The 24,569-nt window shown below is 44.4% G+C and overlaps 1 protein-coding gene across 1 annotated transcript; it reads right to left on the reverse strand.

Moving 5' to 3' along the window:
- Positions 1-586: 586 nt before the first annotated feature.
- On the reverse strand, positions 587-24,569 carry HMOX2 (heme oxygenase 2). The gene is made up of 6 exons (XM_016166582.2): positions 24,438-24,569; positions 4,122-4,248; positions 2,858-2,975; positions 2,004-2,495; positions 952-1,078; positions 587-862 (listed from the first exon to the last, which is right to left on the reverse strand). Exons 2-6 carry the CDS (start codon positions 4,205-4,207, stop codon positions 735-737), a joined length of 951 nt encoding a protein of 316 aa, XP_016022068.2. The 5' UTR covers positions 4,208-4,248; positions 24,438-24,569; the 3' UTR covers positions 587-734.

Raw genomic sequence — 24,569 nt, forward strand, 5'->3', positions numbered from 1 at the left:
TATCCTTATTTGTAAGGTAAATTGCAGTATTGGGAGCACAGGAACAGCAGGAAGGGTCTGTCAGGGACTAGTGAGAAGGATGACATCCATGCCAGGAAGAAGGGAGGCAGTCGTCAGTGTCCACTTTGACTGCTGGTCAGAGGACACAGGCCATGGCTGGACACACCCCTCTCACGGGTTTCTGCTAGAGGGATGAGGACTGCCTGGCCAGGACAGAGCTTCCTGGGCTTCAGAGGCAGGGTGCCAGCTTGGCTTCTGTCCCCCCGCCCCAAGGAGAAGCCCCAAAGTAGAGCAGGGGCATCTGGGGAGGGATCCTCCTTCACACAGAAGTATGGCAGCCTGGCCTTGCTGGCCACTCCACTCCCAGAAAGGAAAAGATACCCACCTAAGTGCTGACACAACAGGAAGAATGAAGAGAATGAGCCTCAAGGTGAGAGAGCTGTAGGCAGAGCTGGAGCTGGTTCCACAGACCCAGGCTGGTGGGCTAAGCTGCAGGGCTGTGCCCAGAGCTACAGCCTGGGGGCTGCATGGAGGGGTGCCACCCCACTCAGCATCTTGCCCGTAGAGGATGCTAACAGGCAGAAGCTTTAGCATCTGGCTTTTATTGGTTTCTTGTTTTCTCAAACCCAGCATTAAGAAAAAGTCACCTGAGGTGTTGGTTTCGTCACGGGTAGAGGTGGGGGTGGGCCAGCAGTCACTGGGGAGGACAGCGCCAATGTGGTGTGATGGGTCCTTCACATGTAGTACCAGGCCAAGAGGCCAGCAGCCAGGGCCACACTGGTGGCCAGAATGAACTGGAAGCTGGGCTTGCTCAGCATAGCCAGGGCTGTTCGGAAAGGGCAGATGCTGCCCTTCAGGGCACCTGTGTGGCAGCACCAACAAGACACAGCATCAGTGGGGGACACCAACACACCTGCCCTGGAAGGGGAGTTTGGAACAGACAAGACCTACCTTTGTCTTGTTTAGCAGCATAGTAGGGGCACTGATGCACATCTCCTTTCCCATTGTGCACGGGGAGCCCATCCTCCAGGATTTCTTTGGCCAGCAAGGAGCCAGCCTGGTCCAGTTCATTGAATATCTGCAGGAGCAGAAGATCAACACCGTCACTGGACTGCGTACACTCTGCTTTCCAAGAAAAACGTTTCTCTTCCCCTGTGCAAAGGGAGCTGGAGTAGGTGAGGCTTGCTTAGGAGTACAAACCAGCAACACAGCAGCCACACCAACGTGGTGCTTCTCCCTAGCACAAGCTCTGGGAAGTGTGGCTGCACCTGTGCTGCTGACCAGTGGATCTTCCCTGGGCACTGACCACACACATAGCCCACAACTGAAACTATTGGCACGGACGTGAAAGCAAGAGTGCTGCCCAAAAACACTGAACACTGGTACTTCCTCACTTCCAGCCACTGAGTATTATTAGCAAAAACAATAGTAAAAAGAACGTGGAAGGATGAGGCCCCAGCAGGACTGACCCATCTTAAGCAGTCCCCAGAGGGCTGACATCAGCCTAGAGGGATGATGGGCCTGTGATCAGACTCCCCGCTTGGCCACTTTCCAGGTAGTGAGGGCTGGTCTGGGTTCTGCAGACATAATCAGCCTCCTCAGCCTCAGCCCCATCTAAAGCGTAGTTGTAAACTGAGTTATGTTCCTCACTCCTGTGTTCTCTCCCTGAACTTACCAAGCAGGACTTTACATAGCAACCCTTGCTAAAAAGGAAGAACTCCATTCCTCAAAACCAGAATCCTATAGTGAGAGAGGGGGTACAGCTCCATTCCCCCAAAGCCCACTTCATGCTGGGGCCTTGCCTTTCTCAAAACAGGACACATAGGCTGTTTATCAAACAAGGCAGAGCCATCACTGGCTTCATGCTCTCTGTGGCCTATTTGGTCCCTTAACTTTCTGGCAAGCTGCAGTTCATCTGTCCTAATGCACAGGTGCCTGTTTGGGGCAGCTCTGGATTGGCTCATGCTGTCAGAGGCCCCTTCCTGCCTAGCCTCCCACAGTACCTGCATGTTGTACTCGAAGGCCTTATTGGCCTCCTCCACGATCTTCTCTTTGGTCTTTGGGTTCAGGTCTAGGGCGTTCATCCTGGCTCGGTAGAACTGCTTGAACTGCTGCGCGTTGTTCACATTCTCAAACAGGTAGAACTGGGTCCCTTCCCCTGTGCTGGGGAGTTTCAGGGCCCGCTGGGCCACCTTCTTAAGCACTTGGCCCCCTGAGAGGTCCCCCATGTAACGAGTGTAGGCGTGGGCCACCAGCAGCTCAGGCTCGTGCTGCCCCACGTAGTGGATCCGCTCCACATATTTTCGGGTGGCCTCAGAGCACTTCACTTGCTTCTTCCAGTCCTCACCAAAGAAATACTCCATGTCCTTGGTCAGCGCCTCCTTCCGGTGCAGCTCCATGGGGAAGTACAAGGGGGCGAAGGCTGGGTGGTCCTTGTTGCTGTCCATTTCCTCCTCGAGGGCTGAGTAGGTGAAGTAAAGTGCAGTAGTGGCCAGCTGTTGAAAGTGATGAGGGGAGGCCATGGGAAAGGGCTGTGGGCCTTTGATGGCAGCTCCTGAGCACACCATATCTGAGCAGCTAGTGACAAAGGCTCAAACAGCAAGCAGTGCCCCCTTCCAACCCCCATTTTTCACAGTAAATTATTTCACACACCCAGCAAACTCATTTCTTAAAGGAATGACACGGTAAATTCTTTGGAATGTGGATACTTTTGCTTTCTTTACATCACTGTGTTATTCCATTAAAGCTATGAAAACCACAGGATGTCGTGTGGAGTGTAAGAAAGGCCTAGCTTCCCCCTCGGAGCTCATGGGACTAAAGCCCCCAACCTGACCCCATCCATGACTGAGGCACAAACCTTAAACAGCTCCTTCCTGATGTTGCCTTTCAAGAAGTCCTTGACAAACTGGGTGTTTTCTGCTCGGTCATGTGCTTCCTTGGTCCCTTCTTTCAGGAGCTCGGAGAGGTCAGCCATTCTGTGGAAAGACGGGGTATGTGTACATGTGTGCAGGTGTGAATTAACCCTTCCAGCTCCAGAGTATCTGCTTGCTGAGCCAGAGGCAGGGGCTGCTCAGAAACTCAATTCCAGCATAGATGTAGGGTCTTGCCAAGGAACACAGGGCAGGCAGACATAACTGTGCCCCTAAAAACTTGGGTGACATGTGGGATGACTGGCCTACTCCTCAACAGTGTCCCTGTCTTTCTGAACCACCCAAATGAACGATGCTTTGCTTCTCTGGCCACCTAGTGTCCAAAGAAACACATGCCTCTGATCTCAGCACAGCATTTGCCGGCTTCCCCAGGGAAGAGCCAGCCTTTTGGAACATGTCCCTTAGAATCCATGCCATTGTGAAGGACTGACTCTGGATCTCCTGGGATGGCCTTGCTACCGTCCTTCCACTTTGGACTCACAGCCTCTTCAGGACTACATGTGGTTGGGCCCAAATCTAGGATGAGAATGAGAAAGGCAGAGGCCAGGGAGGTTGGAGCCAGGACCTATGTTGTATATGCTTAACAAAATTACAGAGGATGGAGCTGTGCCAATAGATGCCAGAAAAGGCAGAGAATGTATGACTCTAATGACAGTGGCACTGTGCAATGGCTCATATGTGTCCACACAGTCCATCTGCTAGAGTGAGAAAAACTTGACCTCTTACAGCCCAGCCTCTGCTCGATTTAGATTAGCTCATATCACACACGTGCTGAGAATCGTTTAATATTAGCAGTTATTTCAAGATATAATAAAAGAACTTTTGCAAATGGTAGGGCTATAATGAGAGGATACGAATAAAGACGCTGGAAAAGGCACGAGCTTTATCCGATTGTCCTTTCTGACCCCAGATGATAAAACACTTAGGGTTTTAAGAAGAAAAAAGACCAATAATGCTGTCAAATTCTGTTACTCAGCACCCCTAGTGGAGCCTGTCTTACCTCCCCGGAACCACACAGGGAGAGGGCTGAGCAGCCTACAGTGTTCTCTGCTGTCCCAACCAGGCATTCTGGGGGCCACAGCAGCACAGCTCCTGACTACATCCCAGTGCCTCCAGCACACACAGCCAAGTGTACTGGTCATGGCAGGCCCTGGGCACACCTGACTCAACAGGGCCAGCCCCATCACTCACCTGGTATGGTTTTCTCTTTCTGGGGTCCTTGAGTTCTTTTTCTCTGACTCATCCACCCCCTCTGAGGTCTCCAGTTCCACTGACATCGTTGCCGAGTGTGATTCTTGCTGCTCTTACTCCTCTGGTCCTGTAGAGACAGGAGGAGCCAGTGATGTGGCACCCATAACAGCCACTTTCCCAAACGCCTGCTGACTCTGCCCTCCTCTGAGCCAGGTAACTGAGGAGTCACCCAGATGCCTCAGGGGTGTTTTCTTTAGAAATAAAGCTCTGCCATTACTAGGACTATATCTAAATATGGACAGAATTTGATGAGGGACAATAGATTAGGTAATAGCACTAGACTGATGTTGAACTTGCTGTTTTTTATAATTGTACCATGATTATGTAAGAGAATTGTACTGTCCTTGTTTTAGGAAGTACATACTGAGGTATTCAAAAGTAAAGGGGCATACCATCTGCAACTTATTGTCAAATGGTTCAGAAAATGTGTGTGTGTGTGCACATGTATACATGAGAAGGAGGAAAGGAGGGGTGGAGAACATACATAAGTAAAGCAAATGAGGCAAAATGCTGATGGCAAATCTGCATAAAAGATACACAAGAGTCCTTTGTACTATTCTTACACCTTTTCTGTATGTTTGAAATTATATCGAAATTAAAAGTTACCTAAAACATAAAATGACATCATATAAAGCTTTAAAAAGGGGTTGGGGAGGGGCGCGACAGCACAGCAGCTCTGACTTGGCAGCAAGTGCATCTGTAGCCAGCCTGTCCTAGCTGTTAAAGGCAGGGTGGCCTCGTGCAGAGGGCACCAGAGCAGGGTACTAACTGGACTGTTAAGTTAAGCTGTTGCGAGCAGCTACGCTGTAAAGCAGAGCAGCTTGAAAGGCACCTGACAACCTGCATCAGCTACACTGAGTCATCAAGCAAGCAGACTGCCCCCAACCTACTCCAGACTCTGCTGCGCTGAAGGAAATAACACAAGTTGGCCAATTCCCAATGCCTGCTTCCAGGGCTGAGCCTGTCAGCCAGGTAAATACGGTCCCACAACATGACAAGCTCATCACCCCTAGAGGCCTCCACTCTGCTATTGGAAAGGGGCAGCCCATCCAGGGACTTGCCAGATGAACAGCAGCAGCATAGTTGTACCAACAACTAATGAAGTAGCTCACACAAACAGAGCTACCAACCCTGGGGCCAAATCAAGCCAAGGAAAGAAGAGACCTTCGTTTTCTACCTCCACCAGTATCTATTTACTAAGCATTTTCTATGTGCTCCACCCAGAAACAGTTGTCAAGGGGAACAAAGAAATGTACAAAATGTTCCTTCAAAGATATAAAAAAGAAAAGAAAAACTAACCTCTGTCTCCCCCCACAGATATAACCACTGTTAATGTGTTGGTACACATCCTTTCTGAGTTTTCTCTAGGTATACAGTTACATCTTTGTTATCTTTTGGGATATTACAATGGTTTGCTCAGCATGATTTTCCTGAACCTTCTCTTGCCTTTGGATTTAGCACCTATACAATCAGATTAATGATAGGAAATATTAAGTGAGAACACGGATGGTAAGGCTTTTAGCACAGTGCCTCCCACATGGTAAACACTTAGTAAATACTAGATAGGACTGTTTGTACTTGCATTTTGATTGAGGCTTACTGATGTTCTCTAAGAACACTTAGCAAATAAATAGCAAAAAGTGAAATAAACCACACAGAAAAAGACACGCATAGTATCACTTATATGTAGAATACAAAACAAAGGTGGAAATCATAAAAAACAGTACAGCAGTGGTTGCCAGGACCTTGGGGTGGGGCACTTGGGAACGGCTGGTAAAGGGGAACAAATTTTTGGTTATAAAACAAAGTTTGAGAATCTAATGAAGAGCATGGTGACTATAGCTGATAATACTATACTGCATAACTGAAATTTGCTAAGAGATCTTAAGGATTCTCACCATAAACAAATATGTGAGATAGATATGTTAATTAACCTGACTGTGAGAATCTTTTCACAATATATGTGTATATCAAATCCTCACATTGTATACTTTAAATACATTACAATTTTGTCAGTTATACCTCAATAAAGCTGAAAAATAGAAAGGAAATAGAATACATAGAAAATGCAACCTTCTCTTGACTCCACATCAGATATATTCCCCTCTCCAGTAATGCTTATGAACTGTATGGTGCATTAAGTCCAAAATGCAAAGGTATGCAGTCATCGCATGGACAGATGAATATCCAGAAAGATTTCCTGGAGAAGGAGGGCTTATCTAGGATCCTCAACAACACACAGGATATGGGGTAAGGGAAACAAAGGGCCTCTAGATCAAAGAAAAATATGAACAAAGTAGAAATATTACAGACCACAGAGATGGCATAAGGCTGCCCAACTATGCATCCTTTCACCAAGAGACCAAGGTAGACTTTGCCAGCTGAAGAATAAGCCCCACCAGCTTGTCCATGCTGACCTTGTTTGACAGACTTTTAGGAACATTTGAGCTCTACACTTTGGGGGCACCAGAGAGCTAAGATCTGCCCCCAGCCACTCAGCACTCAGGTTGCAGAGAGAAGAGGTACTGGGCTGCCCAGAGGTGGGAAGGATGTAGTGAACGGTCCTAGAGCCTCTAGGTCCTAGGTGGCAAGGTGGCAGCACAGGTCTTGGCCATGCTCAGGACACATCCAGGGACCTGACAACCGTAGCCCCCATGCTGTGTACAGGTGAAACGAAAAATAGGCAAGGACAAGAACAAGTGTATTCTGGTTGCCTAGATTACCAATTGAGGTAACTTAGGTAAATTTCCTGCACCTAATTCTCAGCTGCACAATAACGACTGTGTGTGTGTGATTCAATCTGATCATTAGCTTTTATTTGCCATGCTCTGGGAGGATCAAGTTTTGCTCAAGCAACAAGGCCTTTTATTCTCTTAAAAATACCAAAAGGGGAAGGGAAAGTGGCTTCCACATGTGCCACCTTGGCATTTCCTTTTTCTCAGCAGCAGTTTGTCAGTGTCCCCTCAGGCACACTCTCCACTTACTCTCTTCAACCTCGGTCCTACCTAACAGCCCCCACTTTCATCCTCCCAGCTCACAGGGGGCCCAACTCTGGTCCCAGGGGCAGGGTCACAGCTGTATGTTTCACTGTTGTAGCTACAAGGCCCAGAAAAAAATAGGTTCTCACAAAAACTTGTTGAGTAAAAAATCTGAAGTTAAGAATGGAGGTGGGCAGGCAGGAAAGTAAGGGTCTCATGCATACTATCAACAACACTGAGTTTTAAAAAAACCACACTGAAAAGTAATCTGCTTTCCACTACTTCAACAGTTTTCAAACTCAAAACATGATTTAATGATTTTGCTTTGAAGGAAACATAGATACCAGCTTATCGCACCCCAACAGCAAGCATACTGAATCCTTAACACCGGCTCTGTGCAGTGGGGAGAACACTCTTAGGAAGGCTCAGCACATTCAACCTATACAGGCTGGATGCTAGGATGCCCTCTGTCCATCCCTGTGGCCTGGTCACCGCTGTTCCTCATGGGAATGGCCACATAGTGTGGCATTCAGAAACCATCTTGCAACATTAAAAACAATTCACTCCATTCTCTGAAAAGCTACGAGTCCACACTTAGTCTTGCTGACCTTTACACTCGAATCCTTTTTTAATTTGCAGGAACCACTGGAATCCCGAGAAAATTGAAGACCAAATCATAAATGCAGAAACTTTCAACAAGAAGCTGCCCCACGTGCCAACAAAAACAACAACAAAAAAGATCCCAAAAGATTCTACTCTGGGAAATATGCTTCCAGAAGTATTAATAGTAATCTGCACCAAAATAATAAATTGCCATACATAATGTTACAAAACAATACAGGGTAGGAGTGCTCAAAGGACAGTAAACAATGGAAGCCTGGCACAACTGTGACAACTTGACGATGGACTGCATCCATAAAAGATAAAGTCTATACAAACTTACTTGTTTAGAAAAGGACCCAAAACACTGACTACAACTATGTCAGTATGTAAGTATACTGACAATGACAGGAAGGGAATTTGGAAAGCTATAAATGTTATTGTTGGACTTTTTAACCATTGGCTCCTTTTATATAAAGTGGTTCAATCCATTGGCTCCTTTTATATAAAGTGGTTCAATCTTTATGAAAAGAGGGGTGGGGCAAGGGAGATAAGGAGAGAAAGAGAAGAATTGGACAAGGCAAACCAACTAAGACCCTGCACTGCATTAATTAATCAACAGGAAGTTCCCTAGGCCCTTTATTTGCTCTTACAAATTCCAGAAGGCTTGATCTGCCTTCTCTCTCCTACTTCCGGCAAGTAAAATCTACCTCCACAACTCCATAATTCCTGCACCCCTAGCTGTTCATCTGATCACTACTGGTTTTTACTCTCACACCTGATCTGATAGAAGTGACAACATCCCAAATCACCAATGTTCCTTCCAGCAGATCCAGAACACTAATTTGAAAGCCTTTGCCTCTGATAAATTGCAGGCTCAAGGGCTTCTAAAAGAACAGACATGTTCAAAGATGTTCAATCCTCTTCCATGGAAACTCACGCTCAGCAAATCTCAGAAAATCATTTAACTTAGTGTACAGCTGCCTGATGGAAACAATCTAAGGACTGCATTATTACTCATTCCCCATCTGGTGATCCAAAAAGGCACAATAAAGACTTCATCTATAACAATTCTTTTTTTCATTCTTCTCTTTTCTTTACCCTGAAAAACTAAAGGAAGGGAACAGGTTGCTGACCCTGGCTAGCACTATAGAGAAAGATAAAGGAAGGAAAGGCAGGGTGACCGGTTCCCCAGAATTAGAACAACTCCACCTGACTCAGGAATTAAGACACTCCACAGCGATCAACTACTGTGCCTCATCAGATGACCATAACATGAGCCAATGTTGTTATCCCATGTGCACAGAGGAGGAAACAGCCAAAGGGTAAACAAGTGGCTGCTTAGACTCCTGCACTGGGTCCCCTGGAGTTCCCTCCCCACTGAATGGCTTGGGGTTGGGCATCGGGAGTCCCTGTCCCTGCGTGCTTCCCTAGGAGGCTGTTAGCGACTCCGAGTCCGCCCCTGTATAGAGCTGGCATCACATTAGTAAGAGGTGATTATTCTTTGGCTTCCACAAGTACCCTTATCTTGTTTCCCTAGTTAAACCAGAAGCTTCCTACAGGACAGATCATCAAGACTCCCTCAGCTGAGTAAAAAATCCAAAGAGTCCAATACCATGTCCAAATCACAGCCTAGCTCCCTGGAGGGTCACCAACCTCAGTTATAATTGCTGCAGACACAATTATAACAAATGGAATGCCTATTGAGAAAGCAGGCTAAATGAGGGGGAGGGATGTGTGAATAAGAAAACATTGGTTAAATTCTAAAACACCAAGTAAAATAATAAAAATTTCAATTGAGTACTATGTCTCTCATTGGTATGAAACCTGGTTTTCTTTCATCAGCTGATTCCCTTCTCTCTCCCTTCCCTCCTTCCTTCCTTCCTCTCTCCTTCCTTTTCCCTCTCTCCCTCCCCACCACCCCCCTCTCCTGTGGTCTGGACTTTCTAACCAATGACTTGTTTATATTTCCCATGCCTCTGAGTTGGCTCAGGCCACTCACCCCTCAAGACCCCCTGGGCTAGCTCTTGCATTACCCACTTATGCTGTGTTTTCTCTGTTGCTCCCTGGAGTCTATTGCTCCTCTCCCTGGGCTCCACAAGGCCCAGGGTCTCCCCTGCAGTCCCTGCTCTCAGCTGCTCTCTCCACATAAGTGCATGCTGGCTCCCCAGTGCCTCTCTAAACCCTCCACACAGGCCTAGTTCCACACCTGCTAACCCTAGCCCAGCACTCTGCCTTCATCAGGCTCTGGCTCCTTTTTTAGCCAGTATTGGAGGTAATGAGGCCTCTGGTCATTGATGCAGCTTCCTTCCCACAGTCCATGGTGTGTGTGTTCTCCATTCTTTCAGCTGAACAAATGCCTTTCAGTTGTATACATCTTTGTCTATGATCTCACCCCACCCACTTATACTGTGATATTCAGGAGGGTTGCAGCTCAAAAATGATGTATTACCCCTCACAGAAACCATGTGTAATATGTGTCCCATAAATGTTTTTTTTAGTGATAAAGCACACAAGAATCCCAAACTCTCCCTTCCCTGGATTATAGAATCTGTTCCTTCACTTTATAACCTCTAAAGGCTTTTCACCTTTCAGTGAGAATACTTGTTCCTATTTAACAATACCATAACCAGGACAAGTCAATTTTTAATGGTGTCACATTCTCCCATCAGGCCTCAGCAGATATAAACAAGAAGGTTGCCTACACATCACGAAAGTTGAGTTCTGAATATATGTCTATAGAAAGAAATTCTAACATCCTACTTATAACTTTATGTATGATCTGGGGAACAGAATGGTGGGGCTACTGTGGAGGGAGCAGAAGGGAGGAAGCCAGGGGCAGGAAGACACATCTCTCTTCACAGCCTCCAAATATCTCTGGCTCTTTCCATTTTTCACCTGTAAAATGGAATGAATACCTGCCCAGTGTTCTGGACTATTAGGAGGATCAAATAAGACAATAACCATGAAACCTCTTTATAACTAATGTTAAGCTATAGACATTACAAAAGGAACTGAGGACAAGCTCAGAGCTGTTGCTGCCTGGTCTGCCCTAGGAGGCACTCTTGGCGAGCTTGTCAGGCCTTGCCAGGACACAGAGAAACTCTCGATGGGGGAAAGGCACTAGTACTGGATGCAGCATGAAGAACTTGTCTGAAATCCAGCACTTTTAAGGGTACACTCCATACCAAGGACCAGTTTTACATCCTTCCAGTGAACAGGTATGCTGTCTGCCTTAGGTAACTGCTGCTCCCATGCCTCAGGGAGGCTGGTTTTGGGTGTTAAAGGGTGGACCTGTCATTTTACTAGGGCCACCTCTGGGCTCCAGCTTACTGTTGATTATTGCTACAGACCTGGGTCACCTTAGGGAATGGAAAGGCAGCTGGGCCCTGCACAAAAGGGCATGATCTTTAGAGCTAGAAAGAACTAGGTTTGAGATCTGGAGTCCCAATGCTTACTAGCTCCGTGGATGTAGGTAAGCCATAACCTCTGGAAAGGCTATGTTTCTTCAACCATAAAACAGGGCAACAAAACTCTCTGTACCACATTCTCAGGTATGTTATGAGGACTAAATGAGCTAACGTGTATAATAAGTGTCTCATGAAATGTAATATTGCCTCAAATGCTGTTGATCTTCTATTGAGAAAGTTGTTGACGAAAATGAGCAGCTGGGTGATTATGAAACACGGAGGAAGAATGTGAAAACCAGACTCCGCAGAGAATCCTGAGCATGTCACACCTGAGAACTTTTGACTCTGCCCTCATCCTCTGGCAGCATCAGGAAATGGGAACACCTGCTCTTTCTAAGGTCAGACGTGTGATCACTGCAACTAGAAAATCCACATTGCAAATGCTGCTCAGTGCTAGCTAGGCTGGATGTTAGGAGCAATGAGTAGGGTGAACTGGCTCTACCTCAACAAAACACGTGATAAAAGAGGCCTTCCAAAACCCTGAGAAAACCACATCATCTGTGTCAACAGCTTCTGACTTTATAGAATAAATGGCCTGAGGTCTCCTCTGAACTCTGGTGCTGCCACTCCTCAGGAAGTCTTATACACAAGCTTCAAAAGACCCTTTCATTTTAATCACTGGGTGAATTCAATCCCACAGTTCATTGAATGGATGACTATTAACCTCTTGATAAAGAGCAAGTTTAAACAAAAAGTCCTAGAAACATGGGAACTTTAAGAACACAGCTCTTGTGTCACACTTACTAAACACACACTTGCACATTTGAGCAACAAGTAATCAGTAAGTAAAACAACTGCTAATGAGTCTAAGGGCACTGGCCTCTTAGTAACCTCAAAAACTGACATTGCTCAGGAAGTCCAAGACTTCTCTGGCAGGCTTTTCTTACTGGGGAGGAGGGTGTGCTCATCTCTGGCACACTCAAATACGACTGAGCATTCAAAGACGACACTGGGATGAAAACCTGAAACGTGGAAAAGAGCTCAAAGAAGGGAACAGGAGTCTACTGCTGCTGGTGCTGAAGACAAGTCTTGGTAGAATACTTGCTACTTGAAATTAAATAAATTCTAAGACCTGCCCTGTTCCCTGAGTGACATTCCACCTTATATGAGAGATCCGGGTCTCAGGGCAAGAAGATGAAGACTCTGTAGTCCCACAGGAAGCACCTGGGGACTGGAGGCTGAAGCCCTGACTGTTTTCTAAAATGGTCTGGCTGGGATTTTATAGGAAAACCAGACATCCCACAAGGCTGGCTATAACAGAGGAAATGCTGCCAAAACCATGTGTCACCCTAAGCTACCATCAAGCAAAGATTATTCCAACTTTGGAACAATCTTAAAAGCATGTGTTCTGTCGACTAAGTAGAATAAGTCATATTTCCTTTCACTTAGGTGCAACTACTGTTACCTGTGGTTTCAGCTTCTCTCATAAATGATGACTTCGGATAGCATTTGGGGGGTGGAGAGGAAAAGTGGGTGATTAGAATACTTCTGTCAAATTTCCATTCTGGAAAACCCAGAAGTGCTATTGGCTTCCAGGTGCTCTCTTCTCTACAAACAGGCTCAAACAGGTTCAATGGAGTCTAAGCAGCATCCCCACAGGGGGCGGAAGGCCCTCAAGTTCACCCGGGAGAGGGTGGAGCAGAGGAAGAGTGCCAGACTTTTGTTAGCACAACCCTGGGTACACCAGGCTAAGCCACTTTCAAGCAGGTACCCATTGACCACGAGGAAACTAAGACAGGGAGAATTAAGTACTATAGCCAAGGTCACTAGGAAACTTAACAGTCAAGTTGAGTCCAAACCTAAGTCCTTCTGAATGCAAGGTGATACTACCTCCTGTGTCCCTAGCTAACAAGTGTGTGAGATGAGTATGATGTCACCACAGACTTCTAGAAACATGGAAAGCAAGGCTATGCTACACTGAATTTACCTGTTCAGTGGAGGGGTTTTCTAAACCACGGAGTGTCATTTGGGTTTTTACGTATGAAAAGTGAGCTGAATCCTATGCGTTCTGAGAAGCAAATGCTTAGCCTCCCATTTGAAGACTCAGAAGCTGATGCTGCCCATCCCTACAACATTTACCTTGGCTTGCTCAGATGGATTACTCGCCTAATGGAGAAGATTGTTTCCTGGCAAGCCCTGCTTTTGTTGACTTAACAGGGCAGGCCAAGGCTGGAGATGTTGGTCCCAAAGGGGGCATGGCACCCCACCACCAGTTGGTATCTGAGGGGAAGCAGACAGACCTGGTGGTGGACAATGAAGCCAGAGGCTCCGGGACATACCTACACAAGGGGAGGTCACAATTAGGTCTGTAATCTCTATAGTACCCATTGCCATAGTAACTACAGAGAAAAGGAAGATCAAGTTTCAAGAATCTGAAAGTGTGTCCTCCATGTGTTGAGTGTTTTAAATCTCTTTAGTCCCATCTGTCGACTGAAAATATATTCTGTCTTGGAAACGATAGTGCAATGGAGAGTATGTCAACACAAACTTCTTGTAGCAATTCCACAGGCCAAAGCATTGGTCAATCTAACAAGGTAGCTCTTACATCTCACTTTGGACCCATTAGGGACCTTAACATGTTTCCACAGGCCTACAAAGTGAGGTTATTATTCCCAGGCTTTTTCACAATGGCTACCTAGATTCTGGCAGTGGGGGCGGGGGCGGGGGGGGGGGTGGAGGGGACTAGGGGCAAGGAAACAAGCCCAGACCAAAAACATGTAATTCCAAGAGGCTGGCTCCATCCTGCACAGGCTTGTGTCTATGGCAGCAGCAACTACTGGGCTTTCTCAGAGAGGCTCAGTTGTTTGTGTGTTTGTTTTTTTATTAACAAATTATATACTTGGCAACACTCCTCAAAACTTGCACTTAAAAGGTTGAAAAATCAAAGTGGCAGGTGATTACTTAGCAAAATGCCCTTAAACTCTCTTTCCAGATACTCTAGTTCTTCAATGAAGCCTTCTAAGATGGAATGAAGAAATAACAGATCATCATGTTACTCTGCCTGGTCTGCCTGTGAAACTTCCACAGCCATGTGCTTTACTTTCCTTAGCAGAATGAAATTCATGGGGCACAGCCTCCCCACGCAATAGCTGCTGGCAGTAACTTCATGTCTGTGTAAGTGCCATGTGTGACTATTAATTTAGATACAAATGCAGGTCTTTGTATTTCAGTATACATCCTATGACATGGAGACTGAACTTCTCCATCTGAAAGTTTCTCGAAAAATGGTTCAATAAGTCTAAAAGCAGGCACATGCACAGAAGTCCTTTCTGCATAGCACAATATCAATGTGCTGATGTGACATGAAGGAGTTGAAGCAATGACTGAACTGCATGATGCTCTCTAGAGCCAACCTGTGGTAGGCACGCAACAAATGCTACCTGAACTAAACCCAGTCAAGAGAAAATCCACTGGCCACACACGGGGCTGAGCAGCAGCACAAGGATGTAGTTAAGGCATAGGCTTTTGTCAGGTACAACTCTGGTTCTTCTGTGTACTAGCTGGGTGGCCTTGGACCAGACACTTAACCTCTCAGTCTCAGTTTCTTCATCTGTAAGGAAGGTAACAACTCTGCGAGGTAGGTATGAAAATTAAATGAGACAAATTAGTTAAAAAACTGACATGTTATATGATACTGATGCTGATTAATACACTAAAGAAAGGGTCACTTAAAGTTTAAAGTTAACAAACGTTCCCATGTACTTTTAGACAAGAAATGGAAATACCCCTGTCTCTATGAAAAGCCTTACAGGCAATCAAATCTATACTGGGGTCACACACTTTAAGCTAAAGGCTCACTATGAAGATCCTCTGTTTTCATTCTGATAACGAGAAAAAAAAAAAAAAGGAAAAACCTTCAAATTTCTAGCAAAATAAATTTTGCAAAGGACCTAAAAGAATATCATCATAGTTCAAACTTTCAAAGAGATTCTGAACATGAGTTAGGTGAAGTTTCCTTCATACTACATGTTTTATTTCTTTAGAGCAGCTCATCATCATAGATTAAAGATTAAATAACTGATAATTTTACTTGATACCTGATAAACCTGATTTGCATTTGTATCTCATGACAATCAATCCCCAACCCAGTGGTTCTCAGCTGGGGCCATTGTGCCCCCCAGGGGACATTTGGCAACCTTTAGAGATACATTTGGTTGTCACAACTGGGGAGTGGGCCCTGCTACTAGGGATATTGCTCAACATCTCACGATGCACAGAAAGTATAAGCAGAAGTGTGTACACCCACCACCACCACAAACAATTACCCAGCTCAAAATGTCAATAGCACTAAGGTTGAGAAACCCTGCTCACAACACAGAAGCAGTGCTAAGATAGTTCAAAAAAGGACAAGAGTCTGATTCTGTACTTATCCCTTCATCAATTTACAGAGACTAGGTGAAATTTGGGCACTATGCTTCTTACCATCCATCACACCTCTATCAAATACACTTTACAGAGATTTGGGGAGAAACTGAATTTCCACCAGAAAAGAGAAGAAGCTGTTAGTAAGTGAGGCAACTTGGCACTCTCCACAGATGACAATGAAAAGGGTCACAGTACCTTCCTGGGAATAGGACTGATTTGTATTTAAATCACTAGGATGCAAAACCTTTAAAGCAAATTCAGTAACGAAGCCAGGCAGAGGCAAAGCCCCTGAGAGAAATGTATTTACTAACTTCTTTGTAGAATAGAAAAAAAACTGGGAGAAATCTTATTGTTAACTGACCAGTAGGCTAAGATCAAGTCTGCACTAGCTAAATTATATGGCTTCCCTGGAGCTCCAACTTTCTCATTTGTAAAATGAGAGGCACTTCTCACTGAGCTGCAGGGAGGATGGCATTTAACAGAAGGCAGAGTAGAAAAGGCTGTGGGCTTCCCCCACCCATTTCCGCCAGAGCAGCGCTCCTATTCCTTGCTATACTTCCTCCAAAAATGAGGTTGTGCTGCATCTAAAAATAAGGTCTATAAAACAATGAGCTTGATGATATTGGAGGCCTGGTATTACATTAAAAGGTACCTAAGCAAGCCTTTTATGATATATTATAGCACTTGTGCCCTGTTACAGTATTTACTTGTTTACAGGTATTTTCCAAATAACAGCTCATTTATCTTTGTTTCCTACTGCCCAACACAGGGCACCAACCTAATCAGTCAGTCAGTATGCTGAGTGACTGAATGATTTCCAGAATGCAAGGTATTCTCAAAGAGCAGATGACAAAGATAGTTAAAAATGAATTCCAGAAATAAGAAAAATGGCTGGCTAGTAAGGAAGCATTTTTGAGCAGCGTTTTTACTAAAAAGTTGCGGCTGACAGGGGTTAGTGAGACTAGTCTGTGGCGGAGACCAAGCATGTGATGCTTTGCGCTCAAATAACACTGTTTCATATTTGAAGAAGAAATGTCGCATTGCATTGATTTTAAACTGGCTTCCTACATTCCACAGATAAAGCTACTGAGAACACCTCTTAGATTTTAGGGACTTTGAAAGCCTGATTAGGAGCAGAACTGCTCCCTTAACCACCTCTTTTTTTTTTCTTTTAAAGAAATGGATAAGCAAAAATATAAGTCAAAGTAACAAAGACTTGTCATCATTCTTCCACCCATGCAAGCACAAACTACCTGATACTTCCTGATGTTTGCCTCTGTGAAAAATTCTTATCCCCCCAGCTGGCTTTAGAGAAGGGATTCACAGCAGCAGCATTCTCTTCTCATTTGTTACTCTAGGGAAGTAGAAAACCAGAAGAAGGCGATAGCTGCACAATCTCATAACAAGCCCACACCCTGTCTCTCAGCGCATTTTGCAGGAAATATACCAAGGCATTAGGTTATCATTATCTCAAGGAGAAAAAGCAAAATGCTACAGTGATCACGATTTACTGGGGGAAAAAAGGCCACTATAAAACTGAATAACTTCAATTCCATGAGGCAGCCCTGCAAAAACTACATGAATTAAAGTAGTGCTCATATTCCCAAGAGGTCCCCAGAACTGGTCAAAGATCACTGTCTCCATTAAAAATTATCAAGAAGAAATCCAAATATCCTAGGATATCTACTGTCCACTAAGGACATGATTAGGCAATAATGAACGAACAACTTTAAGAAAAAAGAAGGTAAACAAAGTGAGGAGGGTGACTGTTGAACAGTTTATAGGCTAAGAAAAGTAGTGAATCAGGGTTCCTAGGGCTCCTAGAGGTATGCTCAACCACACCCTACTCAGAAGGCCAACACATAAAGCAAGTACAGTGAGCAGAGCATCCACAATTAAAGTGGTAGGGGAGGGCCAGAGACTTGGGAACTCAGCTCCTCCGGTACCCTTCGGAACTCTGAAACAGACAGCTTCCACTTCCTGCTCCATGTGCTAAGTGACAGCAGCTCTAAGACAGTCTCTTAGGCCTGTGCATCCAAAGCAGCAGAGGGAAGCTGGTCTTGGATTAGCCACTGTTCCTGGACCTGCCCAGGTTTTTCTAGCTGGTAGGCCAGGGCTCCATATACTCTTTCACACTTTGTTTCCAATAGCCTAGCAGCTTCTTGAAAACACCCTGACCTTCCAAAAAGCCTGTGGTATCACTCTCACTTAGCTCTCTGTATCAGCCGCAATTAGACTGTTAAGATCCACGGGGACATACCTGGAGCCTCACCCACCCTAGTCAGTGAGGTTGTTTAGTTGCCCCATCCCTGGGAACCAAATTAGAACAACACCATGTGTGTGCAGGAACACGCTGTCTTTTGCACAAGCATGTCCCATGACAGTTGGTGTTTGGTAAAAGACTACTTGTCTGCAAAGGAATCCTAAGGTTTCTGTCTCTCACCTTCCACCTAAATACCTCCTCATCTGAAAACACAAATGCAGAAGTGTACTTCTGAAGATGGGTAGGAAAGGTATGTGCCAGAACAGAATAATCATTAGCCTTTTTTTGGTGGCAAATCCTTCTGAAGGCTTCAGACTCTCCCCAGGACAATCACATATTAAAAAAAAAAAAAAAAAAAAAATGTTGTCGATGCCATTCCAGAACAACCACAGGCCTCTAGAGTTCACCTGTGGACCCAGAATTCTGGTTAAAAATTCCTATTCTAAAAGAGTCTCTTTATGACAGACGTTCTCTTTGTGGATAATATGTTTTCAGTAAGACCCCTGAGCACTTATTAAAAAGAGGTATCCCCTTTCTTTGGCCTCCTTCTTTCTTTTCTCTTCCTACTCTGTTACCTAACCCCAGGAGGTTCAGTTTGAGTTCTCCCGTCTTTTCCATTTCTCAGCTATTCACTTCCCTGACCTCCCAGAATACTGAGTATCAGAATGACAATCATAAACCTTAAAAAGTTATTTTACTGTTTCATGTCCCCAACATGACTGCCAACTCCTAGTGAACAAGAACTATGCTGGGTTTGCTGTTTTTGCACATCCTCTCATTGCCATTACTCTGAACACCACAGAGGCAGTACATGCTTTCCAAATGGGCAGATAGCACTGCTTCTTTGTCCTGCTACCTTTAGGCATTTGCAGTTGAAAATTAACTTCTTTAAAATCTGAGCATATGCCCTGGAAAAGACAAATGCAAAGGCAAGAAAACATAACCTACAGCAGCTAGTTACCCCACTTTTGACTTTGTAAACACAAAAAGGTTTACAAAGCAGGACAAACATGACACTGAACACAGACACTTGGACATTTTGCTGAGGTTGACAGAACCCAAGCACATGGTAGAGGAATAGAGTGTTTTAAGTTATTTCTTAACTGGTGGAATATCTATGACTAAGCAGAAAGGAGGCCTGAATCTCCCCTTGCCTTCCTGCAGGAAAAAATCCAAGGGAGTGAAGATTTAGCACCACTTCGCTATATCTGCTTTTCTCATCTGCCTTCAAATACTACTTAGACGCCTTGCCCAACCTACACTCAATTTTGCTTACTGATTCTTTTCCTTCACCTGCCCACCCTCCTCCAGATTGCCCTGGAGAGTTCCAGGTGATAACAGTTCTTCTGCAGCAGCCTGTAGTGGTCTTGCCAGAAAGAACAGGAGATCCAGTATCTAAGGAAGGGTATGGCTACACTTGTACACTTGACATGCCATGTTATCATCAACGTTTATATTGTTCATGGGCTCTGTGACAATGAGGCATCACTTTGTAGCTTCAAGTTGCTTGAGAGAAAGTGAGAGTGAGCGAGACAGACAACACCCCAAGGTGTACTATAGTAGAAATATACAAATTGTGTGATATAGATGATAGTGCTAAAGATACAGCCTTATGTTCCAGATTTTCTAGGACAGTTCTGATCCAAATAACCTGTCACAGCAATCAACTCCTTCAGTACACCTGGATGCTCAAACTATGGGTCCCAGTGTTTGGCATGAAAAATATAATCATTACCATAATTGATGAAGCAGGCCAGCCAACTAGGTTAGCTAAAAGTGTGATGGCAGATTATTTAACCATGCTAGTGCTTTCCCACAGCCCTCAAGTAATTGTGAGATTGAATACAATACAAGACAGTGAAACCTGAGTTTTCCTAGACTGAGAGAGCTCATTTTGAGAAAGGCAGAAAGCTATTTAGAAAAAGGCAGGCAGAGTGCAAGACATCTGTCTCTGTTACGCCATTCTTCTCCAAAGCCCTTTTAAAGTCACTGAGAACTATAACAATAATTAGGACTATGATACTCCTGAGAAGAAAACAAATATATTTGTGTGACAAAAATTATTTTTTTTACCCTAAGCAGAGAGAAGAGAATAGCCCCTTGCTTGGCCTCCGGCACACAAGCTAATGGCAGTTATTGCCATGCAACAATCACCCCTTTCTTTCCTCTTCTGCTGTCCCTTTTCCTAGAGTATCCTACTCAATAGCTTCTCTACCCTCTTGCCAGTCCACTCCCTCTTCTGTCCAGCCTGTACTTTAGCGAAAGGGGCCCCAAACAAGATTCACATTTGAAACTGTAAAAATACAGAGAACTAGGCCCAATCCCAAATTTAACAAAACAGAAAGGTTTGGAAACCTGTCTTAGATCAATAAACAGCATTCAAGACACCAAAGATTTTAAGGCTTATCAAGTATTAACCTCATTTTTCAGATATAGAAACTAGCTGAAAGAGTTTAAATGTGTTTCTCATGGTCATAAATAAACCACCACAAGTTCCTTTTTTTGGAGAAATAAATCATTTATTTTTCACTCTTTCTAATATAAATAAATATGTATGTATTTGGATACATACCCAAACATGTGAAACAAAATTGTCTAGTGTTGAATAGCTGGCTGTGAGTGAAAAAATGGTTATAAATAAATAAATTAGCTTAATTTTGTACTTAACAATTCAATCATTTTGAAGTACAAACAAAATGTCCGTATATCTGTAAATTTTGCACAGATACTCAAGCATACATTTGAAAAAAGAACCCTCCTCAACGTCATATCATTGAACGGCAAGTTCAATGACACATGCACTCTGATGCAATTCTTACTCCATAAACAGACTAGACAGCCCTTGTATTACTATTTAAATATCTGGTAAAATAAATATATCACATGGAGAAATGCATGTTTGCTAAAATTACATCAAAGTAATATTAAAACCTGTTTGCTGATAAAAAGCCTCATGAATTTAACCGCTGCTTTAAATGCCTAAAGATTCAGAATATTGCCTTGTAAGGTCTGAATATAGATATGGTTGATATGACAACCCAGAAAGTGTTCTTGGCTCCATTTCAGTTGGCCATAATTGCAATTAGGTGCAATCCTCTGATGGGCTGTTTGTGAATGGATTCCCTTGACAATAGCTATATACCTTTAAATTATCAATAGTAAATTCCAATAATCATTGTATTCTTAAATGGAAAGACACTAGTCCTTCAGAAAGGATTTCTTGCAAAATATATAAACCAATGTAACTGCATATTCTTTAATATATATAACAAGGCTAGACCAGATCATCAGTTATGGTACTGCTGTATTTCAGTACTATGTCACATTTATTAGAAATTTAAAAAGAAAATTTCTGAGAGACTCAACTGCCTTCATTAGTTGGCTTCCATTAGTAATACAATGAGAGACAACATCTTATGATAAATAAATGGAGTCAATATGGAAAGGTAAACTATACAGTGAACGATGTTACGAAGTATCTGAGTGGTCATCACAGCAAATTATCTTCCGGTATGAAAAAAATGGAAGTACTTCCTTTCTGATTGGTGACACGTGGATATTTGAGGAGAGTGGCGCGCTTGGAGAGGGCATGGAAGTTCCACACCCACCCCCATACAATGCCATATACATCTCTTGCATCTCTTCCATTAGGCTGTTTCTGAAGCATATCCTTTTACAGTAAAGTGAAAATCTGTTTATACTTATGGATGGGTCCTTCCAAAGACCCAGTAAGAGATTACATCTCAAGATGAAGGAGAGGTTGTGAGGAAAGTACGAGAAGCAACAGTGGACATAAACACCCCATGTTGATACAAGCCAAGCTCCGTGACACAACTTTACAGGTGCCTAGAAATACTGTGTTTACAAGGGACTGCCAGGGTATTGCTGGAGTGTGCTCATGAAGGGTCCATGGGTTACTGATGACTAATCTGTTAATGCCCCTGTCGCTCCTAGCACTTAAACAATTGTTAAAAATGTCTGGCCAAGACAACACAGGGTCACGATGCCCACCACAATGTCTACAGTAACATCTATCCTCCCCTTCCTGGAGAACAAAAGTGACAAATGGCATGTAGATGTCAACAAGCTGGAGCAGTGGGGGCCCACCGGGCACCCTGAGAAGTGACAACTTAAGCCTCCTCTGGAGACAATTCCGAGTTCCTGGCAGCGTCCCCACCCTCACTTCACCACATACTTTGCAACCCAAAGCGTCTCCTTTAGATTTGTAAGGCATGATGGACCATTTCTTCCTTTTTCTGAAAAAAAAGTGGAAATAAGGGTTCTAGTTCTTTGTAGTTCCCCCACCATAAAAAAAAAAAAAAAAAGAGAAGAAGAAGACAATGACCTTGGTATAAGCAGTTATATTAACTGTTCTAATTAAAGATCTCTGCCTCCCCCACCCTGTGTGTGTGTGTGGATGGTGGCAAGAATTAATCAGTAACAGCACTGTTTCTCAGAAGCGCAGAAGTATTCTGAGAAATTATTCAGATTACAAGACAAAGCTTTTATCCTATGTTTTTGCACAAATAAACTTAACAGATATAATAAATTAAAAGCAAATGACCTTCACTGTGTGGAATACACAAGAATTAATCCTGACTTCTTTAATCTCCCATTAACTATTATCAGAAAAAAAGAATGCATTCAATGTCTATAACTTTCTAGTTAACTTTGGCCAATAATATACAAGGAAGTAATTTATAGTTCGTTTCTGACCTCTTTTCTCTCCAAGTAGTTCCAAGCTGAATTCCACAGTTTTACACTGAAATACATAAGTCTAATTTTCAAAAATGTCTTCCTTCTGGAGGTGTGATATTCTAGTTTTTGGTGTAATCCTGATCAGAGCCCAACTATACTATGAAAAGCTTTCAAAGGAAAACCAAAAAAAAAAACAAGATAGCCCAAAGGCCCCAGCTGTCCAGTTTTGCTTTTCAATAGTCTTGATGAAGGGTGACCCAAAGGCAATAAATCTTTACTTTCTGTAATTCATCTTCTCATTGGCATTGTCATTTCTAAAGTAGCTCATACTCCTAACTCTAGTGACTCTCAGCATCTCACCTTACTGGACCAAGCAAAGGAAAAAAGCAAATCTAGTCAGACAATGGGGAAATCACAGATTTTCCCCTTCACATCCCCACATAGATTAAGTCACTCAATGAGTGTGTGTTTCTAAGGCCCCTTGAATTCCCACATCCTCACTAGTGTTCTGGCGTAGGCATTGTATTTGAAAACTTTCTCTAATTTCAAGTAAACTTGTAAATATCCACTGAACTGTGAGCTCTTGGTAAGCCCGTGATGTTTTGTGATGTTTCTTGGAAAAAAACTAATAAATAAAGCACAGATTTATTAATGTGTATTCTTTATGCCCCTCCTCAAAGGAGAAAAACTAAAATGTTTAATATGAGAGTTAAAATTTTAATCAAAACACACTGGTTAACAACATACCAGAAATTCAAATACACCTAACCAGTAAGGTCCTGTTTCCTTCTACATGAGAGGACAGTTTAGGAGGAGGGAGAAAATAGTTTAAATAACATGATCCATTTCTGTTCTCTAACTCTGTTTAGGAAGGAGCATTGGATCTAGAGGCAGATGACTAGGTTCAAGATCATTTGTGCCATCTTCTTGGTTGTGGGATGCAGGTTAATTCACTTAACCCCCGTCTTATCATTAACCCATTTATAAGTGGGAAAACTATCAACTCGCAGGATTTTGGAAGGGGCTGAGAGTATAGGGTTTCCTGAACTGTAGAGCCCTATATATTTTTTTAAATCATGCTTCATCTTGTCTGGTTCACAGAACCATAAACATAACACAATAAGGATGACAGCCACAGGCCACAACTGGTTCATTAAAAGCAATTTCAATGTCATGAGACAGGCCGAGTGCAAATCTCTGTAAGGCAGTCTTGGCAGCTCTTACGGGGCAATTAATACACCTAGAGCACTGTACTTACAAGATGACAGGTAAACTCCTTGCCCAGACTAACCAGCTGCCCCTGGAGTTAATTCCTCCCAGTCTGGCCCTCTGTCCACGGCGGCCACGGGTCACTCATGAAGTCATGACAGTGACTCAAAGTGCCCTTCCACTAAGGTGAGTCAGGAGAGAAGGGCAGAGCCACGGCCCAGCACAAGCCGCCACGCCCAGCACCCATCTCCGACGCTGAGGCAGGTCCGGGTCCTTGCGGGACCACGGTGGACGGACGTGCCAGCTAGGCCGTCAGAGGCTGCAACTCCCTCCAGAAAGGCCAACTCCACCAGCTGCCACTCCGGAGTCACCTCACCCAGGGCCCTCGAGACACTGAGAGGGAAGGCCCAACGAGGACTAAGGCGAACGGACCGCTTATGCCTTCTTGACCCTTGGAAACGTCGTTGACGAAAAGCGGTTCCCCCCTAACGAGCTCCCATCCTGCTCACCCGGCTTTCGCTACCTCCCCCGCTCGGGCCCGCCGGGTTTGTCTCAGGCCGGCGCCGGAGGTGCAGCGGGCCTCCGCGGGCCGAACCCAGATGCCGAAGGCCCAGGCTGGTCAAGGCCTGCTGAGGAGCCTGGAGAAAGTCTCGGGAGGGCGCCGACCACTCACCTGCCGCAGGTCCGCTTTGCCGTCGATCCGCAGCTCGCGTCCGCGCGTCGGTCACTGACTCCCTCAAGAGCCGCTGCTGCCGCCGCCACCGCCGCCGCCGCCGCCGCCGCGGGGGGGCGCGAGGGCGGCCCA

Source organism: Rousettus aegyptiacus, unplaced genomic scaffold, assembly GCF_014176215.1.
Source record: "Rousettus aegyptiacus isolate mRouAeg1 unplaced genomic scaffold, mRouAeg1.p scaffold_m13_p_8, whole genome shotgun sequence".
Classification (NCBI taxonomy): Eukaryota; Metazoa; Chordata; class Mammalia; order Chiroptera; family Pteropodidae; genus Rousettus; species Rousettus aegyptiacus.